The 25,812-nt window shown below is 39.3% G+C and overlaps 1 protein-coding gene across 13 annotated transcripts in view; it reads right to left on the bottom strand.

The window, feature by feature from the left end:
• The window catches only part of PBRM1 (polybromo 1), a 56,623-nt gene that overhangs the window by 27,785 nt on the left and 3,026 nt on the right, over positions 1-25,812 (bottom strand). For 6 of the 13 annotated variants that reach the window (XM_082288566.1, XM_082288578.1, XM_082288569.1 and 3 more), the window contains exons 3-17: positions 25,026-25,181; positions 24,202-24,299; positions 23,482-23,629; positions 21,071-21,211; positions 20,365-20,481; positions 19,864-19,932; positions 18,999-19,097; positions 18,495-18,580; positions 15,863-15,961; positions 14,201-14,292; positions 10,636-10,852; positions 4,874-5,015; positions 4,275-4,372; positions 1,319-1,595; positions 401-506 (exon numbers count right to left, since the gene is read on the bottom strand). In XM_082288566.1, the coding sequence (XP_082144692.1) occupies positions 401-506; positions 1,319-1,595; positions 4,275-4,372; positions 4,874-5,015; positions 10,636-10,852; positions 14,201-14,292; positions 15,863-15,961; positions 18,495-18,580; positions 18,999-19,097; positions 19,864-19,932; positions 20,365-20,481; positions 21,071-21,211; positions 23,482-23,629; positions 24,202-24,299; positions 25,026-25,181 (1,945 nt within the window). The remainder of the gene's footprint in view (positions 1-400; positions 507-1,318; positions 1,596-4,274; positions 4,373-4,873; positions 5,016-10,635; positions 10,853-14,200; positions 14,293-15,862; positions 15,962-18,494; positions 18,581-18,998; positions 19,098-19,863; positions 19,933-20,364; positions 20,482-21,070; positions 21,212-23,481; positions 23,630-24,201; positions 24,300-25,025; positions 25,182-25,812) is intronic. The other 7 variants (XM_082288572.1, XM_082288575.1, XM_082288574.1 and 4 more) reach the window with 2 other exon arrangements.

Here is a 25,812-nt window from a genome sequence, read left to right as displayed (position 1 = left end):
AAGTTCACATTTTTTTTATATCATTCTGTGAAAATCCCAGACATTCAACCAAGAAAATTAAGAGATTTGCTCAGTTTGAGAAGCCCCTTACTTTACTGGGCACACAGTGCACCATCTAACATTTGAATAACACTACGTGACTAAATCTCACTCATTCCACACATTCCCAGGTCTCTTTTCTTCAAAGTTACTTTTCTTAGAAAACACTATATGCAACAACTTAATTATATTGTATAATAAAGACATGCCATTGCTGTCAAGATTTTGAAAATGTAATTCTACTTTCCTTGTCAGTGTTAACAGTTGTGCAGAATACGTCTATTCTAAAAGGAAGATCTGTTCACCTGTACCGTGTTGTTAGTTTTGAAATGAGACAAGGCAATGCACAAGGTTGTCTTACTTAGCTTTAGTTTAGGGGATGCAACATCATCATCTTCAGCCAAGGGTCCCAGCTCTTTCCTTTTTTCTTTTAGGATCTTTTCCAGCATATGGGCATCATTGTACACCTATTAATCAGTAAAGTAATCAAAATCCAGCCAAAACAAGGTTTACTGTGGTTAGACTAGTTTAGAACTAGCTCCTAAGAAACACTTAAATCTGAGTTTGGAAAAGCTGAAAGCAAAACTGAGTAATTTATTTAAGGTGTACATTTGAGAAATAAGCCTTTCATTTTAACTGACTTACACAGGAAAGCAGAACTGATGACAGCATCTAAATCAGAGAGCTACAAATGTTGAAGAAATTATCCAATTAAGCTGCATTTCTATTTCAAAGACTACAAAATGGCAAGGGGCAGCCGTGTTATCAAATTCCTCCTCAAACCCTTCTGCAGAGCAATGAAAGACCCCTTGAACTACTGTGATTCCATCAAGGTACCAAGGACTAGAACAGTCCTGGGTCTTCAAGTCCAATCCTGGTGATGAAGTCCTGTGCAGCAGCTGATCAAGTTTCTTGTCAGAAACAGCTGGAGATTTCTTACCACCACCCTGTTTCACGTCATTCTTGCTGCCTGAGAAACATTACTATATAGACACACCCAACAAAATACTTGTAGATGAAAACCATATTCCTTTCAGACTCATTTTGTTAAGCTAAACAAGTGAGGTCTTCTAGTCTGATCTCCCACACTCTCCACTTCCATGAAAAGAAAGCTGGTTTCCTTCTAAGACATCCTTTCTCAGAAGTTCTGAGAATTTCTACTTTCGTCCAATAAACAATTACAACAAATAATACAAGTAATAGTCAAAGTGAAACCATCCTAACAGAAGTCTGTCTGCAAAGCAGCAGAGAGAAGTGTGGCTCTGACCCCAGTGAGTACCTGGGAGCCTTCCTCGTTGTAATGCCTGGCGTTCCGGAACATGAGCTTCATGTCCTCAATCATGGCCTCTTCCGCCGCGTACTTGTCATTGCGGATGTTGTGCTCTATCATCTTCAGGTCCATTGGCTCCAGGATGATTTTGTAGTAGTCTGGGTAGTCCTTTTTGGATGGCTTAATCATGAACAGATCGCAGAGCCGCCTGCCTGTGCCTGGCTCTCGAGCTTCCAGAACCGCATTGTACAAGATCTTCATCCGCTGCTTTCGTATGTTCTTTTTACTGTCAGGTTAAGAACACAAAGGAAAAGAATAAATGTCAGGGACTCCTTTCCCCACTTCCAACATTAATATCACAATGACATTATCCTCTGCCATGGAGAAACAACCACAACCACCTAAACACACACAAGAATTTCAATATTAATACAGTCCACTAGAATTTGCAAATGATGACAGCATCATAACCAACCAGGAGCCTGATACTGAAACAGGAAATGACTCTTTGAGATGACTGTTCTCTCATTGACCTTGAGTTAAGTGTTCTACAAAATAAACCAACTAACTCATTTTTCAAAGTGCAAAGGCCAAAAGGAGCTCTGAGCACTTTCCAGCTGCAGAGAAAACAGACCAGTCAGATCAGGCATCTGAATCCAAGAGCTCGAGATCCAGAGTGAACAGGGTAAAAACCTCCAGCCAGTACCTTCAAGACTACTTCTGCTGAACACAGAATACCAAAGACATGAGCTATTTATCTCAGAGTAATTCTGTACATTCTTCAGTACCAAATAAGAACATCAAGGACATAGCAGAAGGAATTGGTTAATTATCTGTCAATCCAAATGAAGTTCAAAGTCAATGAAGCTCACCGAAACTGCAAACCCAGGTAGAAAATGGTACATGCTACCTCCACAAACTTTCCAGTCATCCTGTGTGTAGCTGTTATGGCTGTCTCAAGAAATCTGACAGAGCTTGTCAGAAAACAGTACATGATTCCCTGCACACATATTACATGGCCTATAAGCAAATCAGATAAGGGAGAGGAAAATTTATGTCAATAATATATAGTCTCAGCTCAGATACTGGGGCACTCAGCAATACACTCAATACAAAGCACCTGTAAACAGCCTTCAAAGCTGCAATCTCCTTAAGACTTATTCAGGTAGTTGTAACTTTGACTACTATCTGCAAAGGCAACAACCACCACAAAAACTACCTTCAACTGCAGAATGTGCAAAATATCCCTGTACAACCTGTAAGAAACCAAACCGCAACACAGATTTTCCATCATCTGGATCTTTTCCTCACACATTTAAAATATCCTAATTCAGCATAGTCTCATGCCTCAGATAACTCTTGCTCCTTGGTGAGATCAGTGAAATAACTAAAGAAAACTAACAACAAAGAAAACCCAAAATATACGTTCTCTAGGCTAAACATTACCACTGTTGGCAAATGTTGGTTGTTCACACTAGCAAGTGAGCAATGCCAGAACATAGACATGCTGACAAATTCCCCATTTTAACATGTTTCCAGATTTTTCTCACTCATTTCAACAGAAGCAGGCAAAGGAAAACCAAAGCAGAAATAGCAAAAGGCCTGCCAATACTCAAGATTCAGGTGATGCATTTGATACATAAAATGGGACAGTCAAACAACTTTCCTCTGGGTAGCTGTTATTTTCCCAATAGGATGAATTTTGCATGGGTTATTAGTCTCCTTTTCCAGCAACATTTTGGAATTCCTCTCATTGCTTCACTTCTGTGACCAGCAGCATTTACAATCTTCTTTTCCTTGCTATCATTCAGCAAGTGAAATGGATAACAAGTATCAAACTGACAACATCAAAAGCGTTTCCAGGTTCTCTTCAGGCATCATTCTGATTTCCCTTGCCTATGAACATGGCAAATCCCTTGTTCTCTTTCCTCTTTCATTGTTCTTAGATGACAGGGCCTGACAGATTTTTTCCTTTTAAGTATTTCAGTATTATTTGGCACAAGGTGATCAAAAGCAACATGGGGTTAAAAGGACACCAATGACAATCTGACTTGCTTGATTAGGTTAGTACTTCTTTTTGAATCTGAAGATCACAAAGCTAGCAATTTTTGCAATTTGTTCCTTTTTGATTACTTGGTTCTGTGGTCTGCCTTTCCTTTCCACTACATTTCTTCTTCCCAGCATCCCTACACTGCGCCACCTCCTAAATCCATGCTCATATTTTCTCTCTGAAGATTTTTAATGAGTGTACATTGTTGCACTTAGTTGATTGCACTTTAGTGACTCGTTACTGATGCTCTACTCCATTCCCTTCCTCCCCCTGTTACTTTGACAAAACAAGAAACAAATACCCAGGAAGCTGAAGGTCATAAGCAACACCAAAGAAAGATGCTGAATTTTACACTGGCTGTTACTACCACTGCAGTAATATTATCAGAGCTGGAATTTATTTCAAGTGATACCATGAGGCAGACTTGAGAAACTAGCCCTTGTTGGAGTGAAATGCATCACTAGTATTAATTGCATTACAGCTATCACTGTAAAGAATACCTCCCATAAGCCATCACTATGCTTAATAAAAGAGCCTATTGCAAATCACTGGGAATTTGGTTTATGTTAAAGGACCCAACACAATCAACCTCTTATAATCAGTTTATCTATTTGTCAGACTAAAATAAAACAATCTCCCCACAAAAAATCCTGAAATCCACTGACAAAATTACCTAATCCAGTGCTATTACAGTGTCCATTTCACTTACAACTGATGTTGACAACTGTCAACTAATAGACCAAACAAGGGAAATAAAAGTCAGCAAATAGTTTTGAATTAATTAGAATCAACACTTAATGATGTCTCAGAATTACAAATCCTTACACAAATGCTAAAAGCCATGGCTTAATACTCTCTTTAACAAATGAAAAATGCAGCAATGTCACGGCCTGCAGGAACTACAGAAGCAGATACCTTTTCCTTTTTGAGCTTCCAGTATCCGATGTAGCAGAAGAAATCATGCTGTCCCCATCCTCAATGTCATCTCTCCTAGCAAGCTCCTTCTTCTTTGCCTGAAGAAAGAACAAATCCTTGACAAACCCATTTTACATGTGTGAGGAAAACAAACCCTCACTGCTGGACACTTTCAGAACAGAATTTAACAGCAGTATAGCTCTTTCTAACTGACAGAACAACTTTTGAGGAACCAATTTGAAAACAATGCCATTTCAGACTGCAGCACTTAGCTGAAACACTTAATGAAATCTGAAGGGTTTTAGTATTATCCAGTTGCATGCAAACCCCAAAAAAACCCTGCATCATCAATTTTCTCACAATTTAATTGCGTTAGGAGTCATAGTAAGGAAAAAAGTGACTGCAAGAAATCACAGAAAGCAGCAGGTGAGCTGAGAAAAAAATCACTTTGTGATGCTCTTCATTCCCATACTTCCCCTTAAGCATGAAAATACTTCTGCAAATAAAGGTCTAGTTAAAAATGATTTTGGAAAAATATCCATTAGGGAAATGAATTTACATGAGAAGTTACATCCTTTTGCTTGTTCTCCTCCACATACCTGCATAACCTGCTGCATTTTCAGCACTCTTTTATAGATGGCAGAATTGGGTACATTGTAGCGCTTGGCATTTTCAAACATCAAATTCAGATCAGCCTCCAACTGATCTAAAGTTTCGTATTCATGGTTCTTCAGCTTGGTTCTGCAAAAGAGAAATACCAGCCAGTTATTTCACTAGCTATACAGAGCAAAACAGTTCTGTAGTATCTTCATTCTCATGATAAATCAATAGTCAAAGAGCTCTAACTACAGGAAGGGGCTTTATTTTTTGATTCTCTAGTAACATCTTCCACTTGTTATATTAGGGCAACATGTCTCCTCAAAGAACGGCTTCAGTAATTTTGGAAGTTGTGGAGACTGAAGTCCTGTTCTCATACTCAGGTGAGATTCACAGGTGAGGCAGCAGCACAGCCTGCTGAGACTGCTGCAGTGCCCCTGAGCCCTGACCTCAGGGCAGGCCAGCTCTGCACAGCCCCAAACACTGCCTTCCCTTCATCAATTCCACTCACCTTCAGTGAGAGCCAAAAGTGCCCAGCACCCCTCACGTTAAACTCTTCAATTTGTGCCTTCTCTTAAAAAAACACCTGGTCCTTGACTGGTGCTATGTGCAAAGTGCACTTCATGTGAAAACAGTTACAAGAGGACAAAAAACAACAAAAAAGCCATTTTTCATAGGCTAAACACATGAATCAACATGAGTTAATGCTTAACTTGATGTGTTTTCTTGCTGAAAGTGCTATCTTACTTTTTTAAACCTTCCAACACCTCATTACACACAGCAGAAAATATTAATCTGCAGAAACACAACCCCCAAGCCTGTCACAAGCCGCAAACCACAGCTATCCTCCTTCACATCTTCCTCACCCTCCTGCCTGGCACATTCCCATTCACACACCACCTTTAAACCCAGTCTGGTTTCTGCAGCACCTGGCTGAACGTCACCCTGCTTGATGGAGCATTATCACTACCACAAAATAAATCTAGTATAAAACCTTTCAGTCCCAAGCTTGCTGCTACCAACATTTGTTTCTCCACAACCCAAAAATCAAGGTGCAGGCTATGTGATTTTAAGCAAACAACTTACATTCACAGTTGTGTTCATCAAAGACCTGACAGCAAAAGTAAAAAGCCAGACTTAGACTGAATGGTTTGGAAAGTGACAACTTCCAACCAGAGGTGTGAGGAATGAAAAATGTATGGGCACAAAAGAGATTCAGTTCTGTTCTGCAAAGAACCCCCTCTCCTACCATTCTCTTCTCTGTACGTGCTGTCAGCAAACAATAGGATGATTAATTAGGTAGGTTATTCACATAAGTACTTTAAACAGATTTAGTTACACTCAAATTCAGCAGAACTCAAGCATCATGACTTCTCTGGATTTAGAGGATGAACTGCAGCTTTACAATAAATTTTTAACAAGCCATCTCACCAATCTTAGGATGAAAGGATTCTATAAACATCAGTTTATTTCACAAAGTGAGGCTGAAACTAAAACCCATAGCTCTAGTGAAAGTCACTGCCACATAATACAAATTACACACTAGAAACTAAGAGAAATTTCTATGAAAATGATTGACAGGGATATAATTGTACCTGAAAGCATGGGTAAAACTAGAAAGAATTTCATTTTAAACATAATGACCTTTGCAAAATAAGCAAAAAAAAAAATTTAAAAGTAAGGCTACAGTTTCATAATGCCACTAAGCCCAAAAGAACACTGACATGTAATTTGGTTGAAATCAGAATATCAATTAAAAGAATACTGTAAGTTGGCACTCAACTCCCTAAAATGTGTACTGGAAACACATTAGTCCTTCCAGATGGAATATGTGAAAGGACTGATGATGAGAGAGATACTCTCTCCATATAATCAAAAGATCCATTTATTAGATGCACACTTAGCCTAAAAATTTGCTACTGAAAAAATTCAAACACCAGATGATCCAACTTATTTACTTGTATTCGGAAATTGTGAAGTGCTAGTCCTGCCTCTTCAGGAAAAAGCAAGCCAGTAACAAAGAATGAGTAGGGTCAAGAGATACATTTGACAAATGTCCTATTGAGGATGACAGTCTTCTTGTAAAATACCTTAAAGTATTGGCTCAAATTATGTATAAACAGATTTGTTTGGGAGAGAATTTTCATTGGCAACGTTGTTTATTTGAACCTGTGATTTTATAAAGGCCTTACTTACCATATGCACTGAAAGTACTTGCTAAGATAGGAAAACTGATTACACAAACAGAAGATTTCAAAAATACACAATACTCACCAAATAATATATTAACTAACAAAAGGAATGAAAGAACTCCTAAATCTCAAGATAAAGTAAAAATTTACAATATATTCAAAATATTAGAGATGCCATTTTCTCTTCCCAATTGGCTCATTCATAAATCAAGCGAACAGAAACACAGAAGTTCTCCATAATCTCCTCAAACTTCAGCCCAGGCACCAGTTCCCACTATTTCAAAGTAAGTTCCACTCCTTTATTTGTCATATTGCTAAAACTGCTTAAGTTATATGGCAAAATATGCTTGACCAGGTGATGACATTTACTATAATCTCCACTCAAATAATCTATAACATTCAAAATCAACAAGAGCCATCACAAAATTCGACAGAACCTCAACACATCACATAAAAGCATAATTTAGATTCTTGTGCCACAGAGCATTGTCCAAAAAGGGTCACATTCACAAGAAACATTCATTTCAATTCCCCAAAATTAGAAATCACACAAACCCAAGGGTGTTTTACACCAGATCCCCACACATTTTTAAGCCTGAGCTACAGCCCCAGGAGCACAAGACACTGGGGTGTGCCAGTGAAGGTACTGATTTCAGTGCCTGTACTCCTACATGTTTTAGAGAGAGCTGCTGCCAGGGAATTCCCTGGCATGCCTTCCTCCTCCGGTATAAAAAAGCCTGACCCACTTGCCTTGGGGATCACACTTCTTAGCACTGTAAAATTTAATAAGGAACAGTGTTCTTGTAAGCCTGCCAGGATCTAGCACTCATGCACTTGGTAACTGAACACATTCTCCTGCATCATTTCCTGACTATTCCTGTGGTTATTTGTAATTACAGAATGACTTTTCCCCAGCAATGTCAAGTTTGCATCAGGCACTTTTACCACATGTCAGTTATAGCTGTGACACCATCATGCCTTTCTTTTTAAGTAGGATTTTCTTGCTCTCCAGCTCTGAGCTCTGCCCTGTTTGAGGCAGGGAATTCTCATCAGTGTGTTGAACATCTGGTGGGAGGCAATGAAGGGAGAGCCAGGGTCACCTCAGCTGTGCCCCCTGACTGGGAAAGACGTGAGGGGAACAAATGAAGACAAATGAAATTTCAGCTGAACACAAATGTTTTTTACTGTGAGGGTGGTCAAACACTGGCACTGGTTGCCCTAGGAGGATGTAGGGTCTCCATCTGTGGAGATAATCAAAACCTGACTGGACACAGACCCAGACAGGAGGCTCTGGGTGACCCTATAACAGCCAGGGGTTGGGCAGGATGGTCTCTCCCTTCCAGCCTCAGCTATTCTGTGATTCTGTGAACAGCAAGACAGGAGCAAATTAGGAGAAAACTGAAAGCCATCAGCATGATTACCTCCCACATCCAGGAACAGCTCAAGATCAGCACCCAACAAATGACTGAGGTTCACAACACCCAGAGTGACTGAGAGGCTGGGATAGGTATAATCTCATTACCCCAAAAAACACACACTCGCTCTGGAAATCAGGAATTATTTTAAAGACTTTTCCTGCATTTAGCACACACAAACCTCTCTGAAATACACAACTAGCTGTAAAACTTGCAACAGCCACACATTTCACAGTTCACTCTGGCAGGACAGCTGAGGCAGCCAGATGCCAGAGCCAAACAGATATGAAACAGGACTGGCAGGCTTCACTCCACCTCCGTCAGCTTTCCACTAGGACACTTAACTTTTCTGTTCCCATCTGGGAACAGAAGATATGCTCTATTTATGAACATCTCAAAAAAAACCCCCCAAACTACCAAACACAAAAAAACCACCACCACAAGAAAAGAAGGAAAAAAACCCACAGAAAACCAAACACCCAAAACCCCACAAACAACCTCTATTCCTAATGAGTGGCAGTTTTGAATATCTAAAGACATATTTGCAGTATCAGTAAAGCCATCATGCTCCAGTTTTCCCCAAAGCACATCAATTAAGTGTCCATATGCATGACTTCAAAGCTTTTCAGGTATAGTAAGAACTGAAAATTACACAGTAATTTAAAAGACAGCTGAATTTCAGAATTTGCAAGAAGTTAAGACTACTATAAACATTGTACTTTAACTTGTGAGCCTCAAACACTATTTCTAAAAGCCTGGCAGTCCCTTTTTGATTTTTTAAGCTCCCAAGCAGTAAGTCAAGTTACTTTTATCTACAGTTCTTCATAAACTTGTGTGGAATTTCTGCTCTGCTCACACAGCCAGATGCAACCTGCCTACGCTGTAAGGAAAGCAGAAATGCAGCTGCCTCTCTATGACAAGTTATTTTTTCTGTAACTGATACCAAGGATATTTTTAATGGAAAGTCTCTCCCAAACAAATCTGTTTATACATAGTTTGAGCCAATACTTTTAGGTACATTCAGGCACAAAGCTTCCTCACAACTGTCAATGATTCTTCACAGTTTCACTGGGTTTTTTTTCATCAAGTACATTTTGTGCTTTGTTCAAGGCAAGACACTTTCTTTGCCACTATTACAGCTGTACTAAGACATAAGAAAAAATGCCTTAAAGCTCCTGATGGAGAGATAACCAGTGTGGCAGCTTTTATTCCCCAGCACATGCAAAACACCCTCTGACAAGTCAAAAAACCAAAAAACAGCTTTGTTAGCTTCTGATTTAACAAAGACACTGCTCATTCAACAATTACACCAAGTCTGACAGATCATATTATGGTATAACTAAAATGTACAGACCTGTGCATCAGAGTGGATTACAAAGGGATGAGCAGTGGGAGGGTCCAGTGCTCCCTCACTGAAGCTGAAGGACTGGCACTCCTGGGGTGTGGCTCGGGCAGGGCCTGGGGCCCCAGTGGCCTGGGCCCCCCAAGGCTGGGCAGCACCATTAAAGCCTATTCATGCTCTCAGGACCCTACTCACACCCATCATATTGGCTTATCTTGAGCCACTCAATAAAGACGTTGCTCACTTCACTCAGGTCTTTCATATGACAGCTGCACTCTGGCAGCTCAGGGACCTTTCATGGTTCACAGATTTATAAATGGTGAACTGCTGGCTACAGTCCAGACCAGCTACATCATCATGAAAATAATTATTCTCCATAGTTACACTGTGACCTAGACAGGAGGAATGTAATTGCAACTGTCTTCCTACAATTCACATGGAAGACTATTAACGTAGAAAAACGTGGCAGTAAGAGGTAATCATGCCATCAGGGTCAAGGAAAGAGAACAACAGGGAGTTCTGCAAAAACTTTCATCTCTGCTGCACACCTGCCCTTCAGAATTATTCATATGGCAATTTTCAGGCACATTACAGAAGAAACTCAATGGAAAATAAAATCAACAGCAGCCATATATAAAAGATGATCGACAGACTGATGCAGACTGAGTTGAAACAAGCAGCAATCAGATGTAGAGGAGAGATGGTGCAAACACAGCATTAGGTACCAACAACTTGACCATAAGAGAAGATTCTGGGAATAAAAGAAGCCCTTGAATAGTTTTGCACCAAATGTAGTTTGCATTCTGTTTTCTCACCTGATCTGCTGCAATGAAATGGGTGTTTTAATTTGCTGATAATAATCAGGATACTTTTTCTTGGAGGGCAAGTGGAAAAAGGGTTCAGAGATGAGCTGGCCCTGGTTATTTCGGCAACTTCTAACTGTGTCATAAAGCTGGTAAAGAGGATTAGAAGTGTCCATGAAGGAAGTAATGCTCTCAGCTTCAGATTCCCCCTCTTCATAACGAGCAGCAGCTGCAGAGAGAGAAAAGAAAAACAGGAAACTCAGCAGGACAGCTCAGAGTGGGGTTTTTGCTGGATAAAGTTCTAAAGCAGAAGAAAAGGAAACCCCTCTCTGGCAGTCAGATTCACACCTCAGAAAATGACACAACACATATCTAATGAGCCTCAAACTGGCAAAAAAAAAAAAAGCACTTTATTGCAATCCTTTAGATAGTATTAATCACAGCTCAGTACAAAATTGTGAAGCTTAGCAGAAAAAACTGACACTAAAGCCTGACAATGTACCTCTAAGACATGCAGCAAACAAAGAAGAAATAACTGTTTCATAGTGATTATATAATTAGACTGAAAAATTCATCATGAAGTATTAAAAAACTTCATAGCAAACTTTTCTGGTTGTCTTGTTTCAGGATTAGGATGAACGAAAGAAATGCTATGAAGAGCTAATAATTACTGAAGATAAAATTAGGAGAAACATTACATGGGTGTAACAGAAACACAACAGGAATGAGAAAACACTGGTACTGGAAATACAGACTGGGAAGCAATAAATGGCCAATCCTTGCACACTTCTAAGTAACACAAACAGTGCAATTTGTACCTTGCAGAGAGACATAACATAAAATCTGCGTGGCTTTGCACATGCTGAAGTTAAATTATTCACCCCTTTTCCCCTCTGTGAGCCTGATGGACAGCCTGGCACATGACACACTGGGTAATTCAGCCACACAAAACACAGTTCTCAAATGCCAGGTTTCCAGCTGGCATTTCCATTATTGCCCAGAAGAGGCTGGCACAGTTTCGAGCTCTCTATCCACATTCAGTAAAGTCACAAAGAAATGGTGACAAAGCCAGGGGACACCCAGACTGTACCAACACACTGCTGTCATTGCTCCTCTGCAGGCTGACACCACATCTACGGCAGCGTGTGGCACGTGGGACCTACCAGGGTCAGAGGCAAAGCTAAAACACAACCAGGCACCAGCAGATGTGCAAACATGCAATGAAGATGTTCAGTACTGATCTGGGGAGACACTCAAAATTATCCTAATGATGCCAATCAGCATCACTTAACAGCCCAGCACATACTACACCACAGCCAGGAAAGCAGGAGCTGGACAGAGTAAGTTGGGTAGAAACAAACCACTGGAGCTCTCACTGTGTTTTGCTGTACCCTGATCATGGAGATACAGGCCAACAGTTCAGAGACTGCAATCAGGTAAAGTCAGTTTCAAAAATAAATTATGGTTTAGTTTACTCAAACAGTTTGGTCTGTTTAGTCAAATTGCTCAGTTCTGAGTGCTCCACCAAAAAGTAAGAAACAAAGAGAAAAAGCAGAATAACTTTTCTCTATGAAGGAGAAAACATAAAGGGACTAGAGAAGTATTTGCCGTTCTCTGCTATGTCTGAGCCAGCAACAAAACAGTTCAATACCCTAAATAAGAAATGTATTTTCTTTGCATTGAAAGTAGAACACAAGGCATTCCCTAAAAAGAAATCTAAGTAAATTAGGTATTAATTAGCAATTTAAAAATGTACTAAAATTAAAGCATTTATGCATTACAGTTTTACTGTATTTTTATATTTACATAAAATACACTATAAACATTTTCATTATGATGTGCATGTTCTTTAAAAGTGATGTGTAAACATCACATATTCTTACATACTCAGAAAATTATAGTGATCTCCTAATATAAAACCTGCTATATTAAGAGCCAAAGAAGAATGTATTATTGAGACCAGAAGATAGAAAAATTCTTATTTTTGCTATGGAACAAACAACCTAATGAAGACTGGACATTCTTTAATGTGCAGTAGCATCAGGTCCCATATCCCAAGCAAGCACTGGCAGAGGAGAGGGACAGGCAGTTACTGCCCTTTCATGCTGCTGTTACCACAGCAGATACCACAAAAAAAACCCCACTGTCTCCTCTGTGGTCCCAAAGCACCCAAACAACAATGAATGCTCACTGTCCAACTGAAGATAGCTGCCAGTAAAACCAAAAGCAGCATCCATCTTAAACCATCTCTAAATGATACAGTAAAACCCAAAACATCTGGTTTACAAAATTAAATACATGTAAGTAATACATAATGACCACCTCTGCTGGCCTTTAGAGACTTGTAATGAGGAGCAAGGGAGCTGCTGAAGCTGCTCACATCCTTGTACACTGGAGCTGGAAATGTTCTACAAGCTCCATCACACCAAAACACCATCTGCAGCTGTCAGGATAAACTCTCAGTCAGAAACTGATATTGTTCATTGCTTAGGCAACAGCTACAACCAAAGAAGCTCATAAAGATTCAGTTCTCTGTTTCAAGAAGGAGAGAGCTCTATTAATGTTCAGCCATGCAGCCCCGTTCTCATTTATTTTAACAAGCATTAGAGGAATGAAAAAAATGAGACAGCAGAGCAATTAATAAAAATACCACTTGGTTTTAAGAAAAATCCTTGTCACCTAGAGACTGAAAGCATAGGGTTGTCCAAGTAGCACACTGGAAGGACAGAAAATCTTAAGGGATGACAGGTCTTCCAAAAAAATTAACATTGCCTCCTAGGTGAATGCAATACAGACAGGAGAGCTTCAACAGCAGCAAGGCAAATGTCTCACACCCAGAGAGAGGTCCCTTGAAAATGACAATAATGTCCATAGAAAAGATGGCACCTGAAAGTGGTTAAATCACTCCAAGAATTTAAATCACTAAAATATAAAAAGCTACACGTTTTTACAGCACTGCAATTTGAAAAAAATAACAGCTATCAAACAAGCAAAACCCAGCTAATAAATACTCCCCACACCTCCCAGAAAGCTGCTCTGATGCAATAATAGAACTCTGGGCTAACCAGGAATCAAAATGCCTTTGCTTGCAGCAAGAGCTAAAATCCAAAAAATTCTACATATCCATCAACTAGAAAACTGTCAAGAGGACAGTTCAATTACCAGGTAAGAAATAAGTGCCCCAGTAATACAGATTAAACAGATGCATCTTTCAATGAAGAAATTATGTAAATAACAAAATAAAGAAACAATTGCAGCACTACCAATCTCTTTTGCTGCACAGAGCACCCAATGTGTTCTCCAGTATCTCCTCCTCTGTTGCACATTAGAAGGAACAAGACCAACCAACAGCTCCCTAAAGCTCGGGTAAGTATACTTGGAAACACACAGAATATTCAAAGCATGCCAGCAAGTTTGGCCTGCCCTGTCTTAAAAGCTGCAAGATTCAAAGGAATTACACACTGAGTGCAAAATATTTTTGAAATATATATATTTGAATGTATCAAGAGCTCTACAGATTTGCCCATTGTGAACATTTGAATGAAAGGAATTAGAGAAACTGCATTTCAGCTCCTACCAGCCAAAGCTGCATCCTCATCGCTTTCTGATCCATATTGCAATGCCATGGTTATTGCTGATAAACGATCCCCTTGGGCTGATCTTTTGTTACTATGAAAGAGAAAAGGTAAAGAAAGAAATTTTAAAAAAGAAAAAAAAAAGAGAAAAATGAAAATGGAAAAAAAAGGAAAGGGTTATCATATTAACCATTAACAGTCACCCAGAGTGTGTAAGCAAACAAGTGAAGCTTCTGACTTCATGACCAGGAACACAGCCATGATTACAGAAGGCTGGAGACTTTAACAGGAGAAATTCTTACCATGCCATGAGTCTGCCTCTATTTTATGAGATGGCCCATCCAACATAGTCAGAAAGCTGAGCTCCAGCTTACATCTTCTATTTTGTATACTTGAGTATTTGATTAATTGCAGGAGAAGGGCAATGACAAGAAGTCTCTCCCAATTAATAACTTGGTTATTTGATCCTGTTTTATTGGGATTCATCTACAGAAGGAATTCAGCATACTGAAAGCTGTATATTCTATCTCCTCCCATTCCCCCATCCCCACCTTTGGCATTTTCAGCACAAACAGTGCCTGAACATGAAGCAGCCTCCTATGCTTCCTAGGTGGAGTAAAAGGGCATCCACACTGGCTATGGTCTCACCAAGACTTCTTCAGCATCCCTCTCTTTTGTCCCAAACCTGGGGCACAGTATCTCACATCTACACTATAAGCTATGCCTGACATTCTCTGCCTTTCTACAAGATCAGCTCCTCAGGCATCTCCAGAAATGGGCTCAGTCTTGTCCTGCAGGAGCCAAGTGAAGGCTGGGGAAAAGCAGATGGGCTGAGTGCATGCCTGGGCCCTACACTTTCCAATACATCCTTTCCTGCCTTTTGATATAAACACAGATATCATTCCCTTAGTTTGTGGGCCATCCCTCTAAAACATCCACTGAGCTCCTTTAGTCCATGACTTTGGGCTCCATCTGTCCCAGCAGTCCTCCAGGGCAGCAGTGCTGGTGTGTGGTGCTGGGCTGTTGCCTGATGAAGCCACTTCTGCTTCTGTCCTTGCTGTGCTTTGCCTCATTTCATCAAAAAGCCTTCATTCACCTGGGTCATTTTTATTGCAATACCATTTAGAGGGTGTGCAAGTCCACACCTGGATCATGAGCACATCTATATGTAGCACCTCTTCCCTGATAGCCTGAGGTGCCATGGGCTCCTGGAGCTGTAATTTACTTTCACACTGCCAGTGCAGGTCCACCTGAGCCACTCCAGCCTCAGCAACTTGACCCACCCCCTGGCTGCTCTGCTGTTGTTCAGTGGCCCAGCTCTTGGATCCACGAGCACCTACATGATGCACTTCCACAAGCAGGTCCTCTACCTGAGCAGCAACATCCAGCCACAGCTGAGCAGCCCAGGTGGCTTTATCCCTGTGCTGCCAGTTTCAACTGCTGTAGCCACCCCACAGAGCATTGCCACCATCCATCAGTCAGTATGAAGGACTGCATGTTCTTCTCACTCAGCAGTAACTACCATATCAGTATGTTATCAGCATTTATCTCAACCTAATCCAAAGCACAGCACCACAGCAGGTATGAGGAAGAAAATCAAACAAAATTCAGCATTTCCATATGATGACGACCCAGCTTTTCCTCCAAGGGCACAATTTACTTACCGATAATATTTGTTAGAAGAATTTCTCTCATCCCCAACACTGCCTTTACCCTGTGAGGAAGGACCTGTCAGCTTGGAAGCAGCCAAATTTGATGCAGTCCTTAAGGCAGGAGAAGCAAGCCAAGGAAAGGGGGAGGAAAAAAAACAGGCCCACCTTAAACCCATGAAAAGACGCAGCAAGAAAAAAGCTTTTTACAGAATCACTTTGATAGATCAGCCAAAAGGTTCAGAGACAGATGTTTGGAAGCTAAAAGGTAAGTAATACTGAGATCCTTTCAGTACTCCAGCATTTATGTGGATTTTGTTTATTAAGTCAGAGGAAAGTAACATTTAGCTCAAACATTGATAGCTGTACACACAGCTCAGACTAAACAGCAGTGAAAGCAGCCAGAAAACTGTTCCTTAGCATCCAGACAAAGCCAATCATACAGGTCCAGTCATGTTTTATCAACACTTAAAGTCATTGTCAAGTTGGTTGACAGTGCATATTATCAAGCAATTTAATTTTGCCACTTTAAGGGAGGACAGTTAAATGCACCCACAAAGAGCAGTTCAGTATGGCAAAGGAGACAATGAGCTCTGCAATAAAAAACATGATTTTTAACACAGGGGAAACAGATAAAGCTTAGGTTAGTAGCATTATGATGATTTGAGCCATCAATGACAAAGAATAACAGATGTAAATTCAGAAAAAAACTATAGAAAATGCACTTGAAGTGAACTTCTGAGGGAATTTAACCCAAATCAGCAATAGGTAAAGGAGAACTCCCCTTTCAGACAATAAAACATTTAGGAATTTAAATAAAAATAATGATTCTGTGAAGCAGATTCTTGAGAAAGAAACAAAAAAAAAAGAATAATGATTCAATAAGAAAAGCAACCAGTGAAATACAGAATAGCAGGTGAAAGGTTTGGTTTTCATAACACTTTTTCTCTCATCCCAATTTTTTCTGCATTCAGCCCAGTATTATTGTAGCCTGCTTCAGGCATTATTTTTTTCCCCCAAGTTAGAGAAACAAAGACGGGAGCTGTCAATTATTCTGACAGATTACCTCAGGATTTGAAGGTCTATTGAGAACACAATACATAAGAGAACATCTAGAATAAGGTAGCTGAGAAGTGGAGATGGCTTGGCAGTGCAAGAGAGGAATTCAGCTAACAAATATCAGTGTGATTTATCTGTCATCCCTTCTTACACAATCAGCTTTGTTTTCAAGAAAAACCATTGAGCCTCAGAAATAAATATGACATACACCCTGACATCCTGAGCTTCATCAATGGCCATCACAGTGAGAAAAATAAAATACAATCACAATTTAAATAGAAAACCTCTATGCCTATGTGTAATTCTAGTTACTGCTAAACAAACTCCTATGTATGCTCAGTATCTGTAGAATCAAAGTCTTCTGGCACTACACATACTTTTAAGAAGGAAAATGATTCAACTACATGTTAAGAATTACTCCTTAAAGAGTATTTCTACTTTTTATTTTTATACACTCCAACAATGATTCACCCGACCATGGGAAGGATGCTGATGCTGAACAAACCAACCAGAAAAACCGCATCTCAGAACACCAAGCAGTAAAAATCAATCAGGCAACTTCCACTTCTTTCACACAATAATCCTAGGCAACACTTTTCATACTGACACCATCTACACAGAAAAAATTAAACTACCTTTCAGTTAAGTAAGGGAGTGACAGTGTTTCCAGTTGTACCATACAAACCTTTGCAGGAAATTGTAACAGTGGTTTCCCATCACCAAATACCAAATACCAGCTCTAATACATGAAGATATTCTACCTTCCCAACTCCTTGAATGACTTGTAGGACACTGCTTAAATTTTTTTAGATAAATGACACAGCTCATATTGGCAAACAATATCTAAACCTAGTTCTGAGTGTTACTCATAAGTAAAAAGTTTATATGAGAAGAAATCTAATTGCATTTCAGCTAAGAAACATTTTAAATGACTGCATCACTTCTTCATACACTATGGATTTTCACAGGAAGAAAATGCTGCTTCCTAAGTAAAATCATCCCATGACAGAAATAGAGCTATCAGCTCTCATCAAGTGTTTTATACCTGCATAGTCAAGGTCTAATCTCTGCCTCACTGATTAATAAATCCAGATCTTCAGCTTCCTGTGCCTCTCCTCATTACTAAAAACTGCTTTTCAAACAAGAGTGGACTTCCCTCTAAATATCTTTTGCCCAAGGTTCTGTTTCTGTGTTTCTGCCCTTACCTACCTGTGAGCCCTTTGGTTTCAGCTCCTAACAAGGTTCAAGAATATCCAACACTTTTCATAAAACAAAGCACCTTGTTATTCCCTATTCATTTTCTATTATTAACTTATAAACATGTGGTGGAAGTTGGCCATAACTTATTAAAGATCCACTGATACTGTTTTTCATAATCAAGTACATCACAGAAATATTTCACCACAGAAGTATTTCAATAAAAAAAAGCTTTCTTCCAGAAACTATTTTAACCAATGTAAAACTTTTAAAACAACACTAAACTAAGTTTTCAAGCAATTATTTCTCACTATACTCTCCACAGCACAATTAAGGGAATGGCTGTAGAGGTTTTTACATGAGATTATAAAAAGAACTCTATTTGCAGTACCTGATTCGGAGACTTGACTTGGCCAACTCACTGTGTTCAATCTCAGCCTTTTTCATATTAAATATCTTTTTAATCGCATTTGCATCCTGTCAATTAAAAGATTTTTTTTGTTTAATGTTGGAAGTGAATAATATTGTAATCAGATATATCCAGCTATCTAAAAAAAACCACAAAGGTGTTTTTACATTTAGATATAAAACAATTTTGCATGAGAAATGAAGCATAGAACAAAGTCTGCCTGAAGTACACCCACACAGTATTTTCACAGTGGCCTGAAAAAACTGAATAGAAGATCTGAGTAGTTTCAAGCTCATTTTTTGTCATTTTTGTACCCCAATTTTACTAAAAGCAATATTAAAAAAAAAAACACTAAAAGCTATTAAAAAAAAAAAGCAAACAGGGCCTTGAGAGCTTTATGCTCAAGATTTATTTAAGGATCAATCAGCACAGAAAGTAGTCAAGAAAATCTGAACTCAAATCACATTATGAACAACTGAAACTAACCTTGAACACTTGTGATCCAGGCTCATTGTAGGTTTTGGCATTCTTTGCCAGAAGATCTATATCCTTGGCCATGGCATGAATGCTTTTATAAGTTCCGTTCTATACAACAAAAAGCAGAACTGGTTAAACTGACAACCTTCAGACAGCATGAGAACTAAGTCAGTAGTGAAAAGCAAAGGAATTAATATTCAATAAAGGGAATGTTTACAGAAAAACAACTTACTTATAAAGACAACAGATAAGTATCTGGAAAAAGTAATCAAAAAAAGACAGTAACATACATATATGCTAAGTCTTTATAAAGCTCATGAATGAGAAGATTGAAAAAAACACTTAATAGAACATATTACCTTCATTTTGAAGAGTTCTGACAAAATGCTGTTTTAACTTTATTCTCTAGTTCAATTAGTCTATGGCCCATCCCTCACTACTACACAAAATGCTAGAATTACAGAACAATATTTCAAATTACTGGAGAAGCAAGATGAAAAATGCATCAGTACAAAACATCTATTTATAGCACTAGAACAGAAGTAGGTGATGATAATGCACGACCAAGCCTTGCTACTTCAATGTTTTACATGAGCAGCACTTGCCAAGGAACTGCTTTAAGCCATTAATCAAGGAACCTGAGATATTCTGGCTCAAAGCCAGCACTCCACAGCTTACAATGCTTGATTTTCCACACAGCTACTTCTGCAGCACTAACCCAGCACAGAACATTGAATCACCACAGTGTGCAGGTTTTTTAATAGCCGGGGGAAAACACATTGCCTTTCCTGCTACAATAAAGCTTTACTTCTAACCATTCTGGAATGCTCACTGTTAAACAAGTCTGTACCCTGACACATTAATATGTTCATACCTGTATCCTTTGGGCAATAGTTTTAAGATCTATGGGTTCCTTTATTATTGCATAATAATCTGGATATTGCTGGAAAACAAAATTAATTTATGTGTTACTATAAACAGTCTCAAAGCTTTTGTCCTAACAGCTCACAGAATGAACCATCAGATGAATTGCAGATAAGAACAGTGTAAGCCTCAAAATATGGCACTAGGCTTCAACTTGGACAAGCCAGGTCATAAGGCAGATACAAGGAATTCTAATTAATCAATAAACTGATTAAAGGACCAGTTCTGATTGAAATTCAAATCCATGGTGATGATTTTCAGAATATTTATTCTGCTGGCTAAAACTTTCACCACTGTTCTGAAACAGAGCTGTAAAAACAGGCAGTTTGCCACTGATGAGACAGAAATAGAGAACTGCACCCTGAGCGTGGCCATCACAGCCTGTAACATCAGATATAGAAACGTCCAGGCTTCCAACTTAGAACACAACCAATATTATTAAAATACTCACCACTTTAGAAGGAAGTTTCTGAAACAGTTCACTTATGAGGCGTCCTGAGGGGTTTGTGGCAACAGCTACAGCTTCAAGAAGCTGTTCCAGAATTTCCTTCAGGTAACCTGGAGATGACTGATGTAGGAAACAAAAATCACAAAAAGTTTCAATGGCAGCCATAGTGGAGTGTTTCAAGGAATCTACACTTCAAAGACAGAAAAAAAAAATCAGCTACAAAACAAGGATGCCACTTTTGAAGACAACACTGTTTATGTAGGTAAAGGTACACTAGAAAACTCTAATTTCAGGTTTACACTGCAGACTGTCAGACACACATCACACTGCTAATGAAAACGTGCATCCCAACATCACAAACACCAGGCAAGCCCAAACTTCCTCTCACAACACTCCAGGAACAGCTGCACTGACTGAATGGGACACTTGTTGATACAAACCTCAATCCTGGCATGAATTCAAGCACACATCATATTATTCCAACTAAACCAGAACTCATATAAGAAACCCTCACAGCTTTTTTTCTGCTAGGCAAAAGTGAAACATACAATGCTGTGAAGTGATTAACTAACAAACTTGCATAAAGAAACACCCCTTGGGGCATAATTTAACAATGAAAATATTACTCGATGCTTTTTCACCCTCTCAGAGTCACCTGACATCCACAGTTACAGCCTCCTCCTTCCCCAGTTGTCATGGCCACACTTACTAATTCAGAATTTGCTTGATTGTCATGTCCTTCCTCATCATCATCATCCTCCTCAGCATCACCTTTCTGAACAAATTCATTTTTTGTGCGCAAATAAAGCTCCCATAGTTTGCAGGCAGCTTTATATTCAGGAGAATCTGGCTGCAAAAACCAATCAGACATTCCAGTCAAAATTCAGAGCATTCTCATCCGAGGGAAATTTTAAGTTATTAGCTGAAAGGTATTAAATGCATTCAATGAGTAATAGTAAACCTGGGAAATTGCTGCTTCATTTGTTCTTCAACAGAGGAGTTAAGAATCACAGTAAGCATTTGAAAATATAATCTGTATCACTCAAAAGCATCCAAATCTTTCAGAAAACTTAGCAATAAAATTAGCTGGGTTGAGGCTTGGACAAGCCAACTAGATGAATCTGGAGAAATCACTGGGTTTTGTTGAAGCACAACACCAGCATTTAAAACAGACTAAATATCAATATGCCAGAAATGTGATTTAAGCCAATACTGCTGTCATTGCATGGCACTTGAAAATTAACTTCTATAGAAGAATGCCAATAAATATCTTTGAAAGCACTGCAATGGTTTATACTCAGCATTAACTGGGAAATTCCAAAGAACTTGACAACATGATACCACCTGGGTACACCTCAAGATACATCTTTTAGGAGAGGTAGAAGCATTAGTTAGAAAATGAACTTTCAAAAATACAGAGCTGGCAGTGGCAGACAAGCATGTGCCTATTAACATTACTGCCTAAGAACATTACCCAGAACAAAGACAGCTTTTCCACCCATGTATTTTTCTTTCCCTTTCCTCTGTCATTTAAGCTCTATTTTAGGTATTCCTGCTGATAATGTCACCTTATTACTGCTGATTGCACTCTTCTTACTTCACTCTCTCAACCTCTGACAGCTTGTAATACAAATGAGAAACCAACATGAGAACTGTTCTTAATCTTGCCTTATTAGGCGCTTAATATTCTCAGCACATTAGACCAGGTGTTGTTTATGAAGAGCAGATTTTTAAGGGTATCCTGTTCCACAAGTCTGCTTCCCTCTGTATCAATGCAAGATGCTCAGGAGTGTGAGACTTGACCAGAAATACAGAACACCTAAAGGCTGCTGTTCTGCTGTAGCACTGCCAATAAAACACCTGCTGGAATAAAGACCTTGACAATGAATCAATGTGCCTGGCTTGTATGTGCCATGGAACTGCCTGGGAAAGGTAAAAGGTGAAAAGAAGTTCAGTTTGTGTGCCACACCTCCAGATCACAGCTCCATAATTCTCTGGAAATGCCAACATTCCTTCATCCTGGAAAAATGGATACCTATTTTTAGTCTAATGCAAGATCTTCATGATACAGTTAAATGTTGAGCCCACAATTTTATAGGCAAAGGCAGCACACATTCTGTAAAACCCTGATCATTCTTTCCTACCATCAGGTCCTTTCCCCTCATGGAAAAGCCCATTAATGTTGGGTTTTCCATGCTGAATTCCTTGCAAAGCTCCAGGAGTACACAATTGATTTGGAAATCTTTGTACTTTTTCTGCTGGAAGCAGAATGTGCAAATGCATTAACATCTGTTTTTCAAGAAGCTACTCCACACACACACAAGCAAAACAAACACTGCCTTTCTGAATGTCACCTGGTTACACCAGCTGGGTTATTCAGTATTTGGATCATCTCCAAAGTCAAAGATATGTGAAAGGCAGTATTAGCAGGTTTTGATTTGCTGTATCATATAATTCACCACACACAATTTCACTGGTTTATGGATTTAACACAACCTTTCATTACACAAGATTCATCCAATTTTTTTCCCACTTCCTTTTGAAAACTGCAATAAAATCCATTAATATCCATAATAAAACACACACCCAGTCTGGGGAATGGCCATGGGGGTTGTAGCCTTGATAACATTACACTCACATCTATCATCACTGACCATGACAGTGATTTTTTTCATTTGATTAAGTAGCAAATGGAAGAGAAAGATTCAACACTCCTACTGCTGTTAGTACAAACAATTCCTCCTGGGGGAAAAAAAACAATGAATCTTTCACCATTTCAAAGGGTTACACAGAGTGTGTTGTAAAATGGGAAGGCTTTGATAGAGGAGTATTTTTCTCACTTTATATCTCCATTTTTGCTTTTGATCTCTTTTAGAAAACTACATGAAGATCCTCCCCACATTATTTTACAATTTTCCACAGAAAAATTGCTACAGTAGGACATCTCAGAAAGATACAGCCAACATTATGGAAATATATGCAAATAACTGCAATGTGTGCTGTTCTCTTACCAATAGTACTTCAGGCTAAACCGAAGAGGTTTCAGCCAAACCAAGGCAGAATTTGAGCTTTTCTACCCCTTTTACAATGGATTAGAATCTTTACATGTAGTTTGCTCACCTTATAGTAAGCCTTTGCATTGTTAAAGAGAAGCTGGAAATCAGCAGTCAGCACATTCACATCATCATATTCCTCCATCTTCAGCTTTTGTTGGATTTTCATTAAATCAATTGGCTGAGAAACCACTTCATAATAATCTGGCTGATTTCTGTTGCAATGACAAAAACAGGCATCATATTCCAAGCAGTAAAACCAAAACCACAGCACTAAAGCTTGTGCATGTTTATGAGCAAATAAACCAAAGAATGTTCCAATATAGTTTTGTTACAGCTAAAAGATCTGGACAGTGGTCTAGCAGTCAGCTCACTTTATGTATGTTCTGTTACTGTCCTCAATTTTCTGAGTTTAAGAGAAAATTCAGCCCCTTTTTTAGCTACTGCATTTTCAAGGGTCACTTCTCTTAACCTTCCCAAGCTATGTCCTTAGTATTACATCCCACCACTTATATAGAGTATTTCATAATCAAAGGCATAAATGTTTCAGGCAGGTGTCGCAAGAAACATTTTAAATTAATTCAGTGTATCTTTTTATTTTGCTGAAAAAGAGATGGTAAGCACATCCCATTGAATAATTACATCAAACACTTGGATCAAACACCAGTGTGAAGCTACGAGAAATGTAGCTTAGATTTTTCACAAATTATTGCTGAAGTATTTATCAGTTTCCACTCCTCCCTAATTAAATCTCAGGTTCAGGGTTTAACCAGACCTGTGGTCTTACCTTCTCTTCGGTGCCCTGATGAAGAGCTCACAGAGGAGCCTGCCCTGCTCATCTTTGTAGTCTCTGATGGTGTTGTAGAGCTCATGGCAGACAGCAATCTGAAATGCAAGAGCAATGAAGTAAGGAAAAAGGAGACAATTTTAAGGAGGTGACAAACAAAAGCCTGCTCACAAAGGGAAGGACAAGCTGCCCATCCACAGCACGCCTTAAAGCAGAAGTGAGAAGCAACTGGAGCACCTCACACTTTAGCAGGATACCTGACAAGTGTGCCAGGTACTGCAGAATTTCCATTTATTTTTTGAACACAGGGAGCTTTATTTCAGTGCTAATTCTAAGTAAAATATCCAAAATGTAAATTAATTCAGTGCAATTCTCTCCAAGTCACAGGCATCTACAATAACAACAGGGGTTCTTCTGCCTTGCAATTAATTAACATTACACTGCTCATGCAAAGGCATAGCAGAGGCATTGTACACTTCAGCAATCACTGCCTGTGCCATTCTTACTCCTCTCTGCATTTGCTATGCAGACACAGCTCTCAACTTCTGCACAATATGATTTCAGCTCATTCTCCAACATCCTTCCATCTGCTAAAATCATCAGCAAAAAGAGAAAAGCAGCAAAAGCAAAACAGGAAAGAAAAAGATGAAACTGGGGAGTCAGTTTCATCCTAAACAAAGCTCAGCCAAGGCAGGAACAGATTGAGGACCAGTGTACGTGTGCTACATATGGTCATTCATTTTACAGTCCAGCATATTCCACACAGGGATACAGTATCCCCAAGAAAGAAAGAAAAAAGGTGCAAGTAGTAAGAAGGTACTAACAGGATCTACAGTTGGGAGATTGGAAAGTCTCCTCCTCTTCCTGCTTGGGCCTGGTATATTGGTGGAGTGATGGGCATCATCGAAGTCTCCTCCGCTGACGCTGCTGGAAGGAGAGGTAGCTCTTCGCCTCTTGGAACCCATGGAATCCAACTTCTTCTATAATGAACAGAAACATTCTTAAAGCCCTGGCATTGCATCCAAGCCCTCTGCTGAGAGCTACCTGCAGAGCTAGCAAAGCTTCTGATGACGCATTTGCCAAATGCTACAGGTCAGTTAAGCCATTTCTGTAAACGCCAACTTTGTGAAAATTCCCAAGAGTAAAGGGAAATCAAAATGCTCCTTCAGTTTTATAGTCACCAGTGACAGCAAGGCCAGAAACCCCCAAGCTCACAGTAATGGAGGTGAATTTAGCAGCTCTTGGCAGAATATATTCTTAAACTCTCGACATTTCCATACCCCATCCCATGCATGACAACTAAGCAAGAACCACTGTTTTCAACCAAAATGCTGTACAGAGACACATGCTCAGTTCTGGTGTAAAAGCACTTCATTCCATGTCAAACTAAAAAAAGACAAAAACAGACCAACAAAGAAAAGAAACCCAAACAAACAACCAAAACAAACTAAAAATGTAAAAGGGCCACAGAATACCTTGTGTTATATTCAAGTGAAAAAGAAGTCTGGACCATTGTGGGACCTCCCACTCCCACTTTATGTGTGGGATGAATGGCTCAACCATGGAGAAACAGAAAAAGCCCCCTCCTCTTTTGGCCATAGTTTTGCATTT

The sequence above is a fragment of the Coloeus monedula genome (assembly GCF_965178545.1).
Source record: "Coloeus monedula genome assembly, chromosome: 11".
NCBI lineage: Eukaryota > Metazoa > Chordata > Aves > Passeriformes > Corvidae > Coloeus > Coloeus monedula.
Note: the sequence above shows the minus strand (reverse complement) of the source record. Positions and strands in the feature narration are given on the sequence as shown.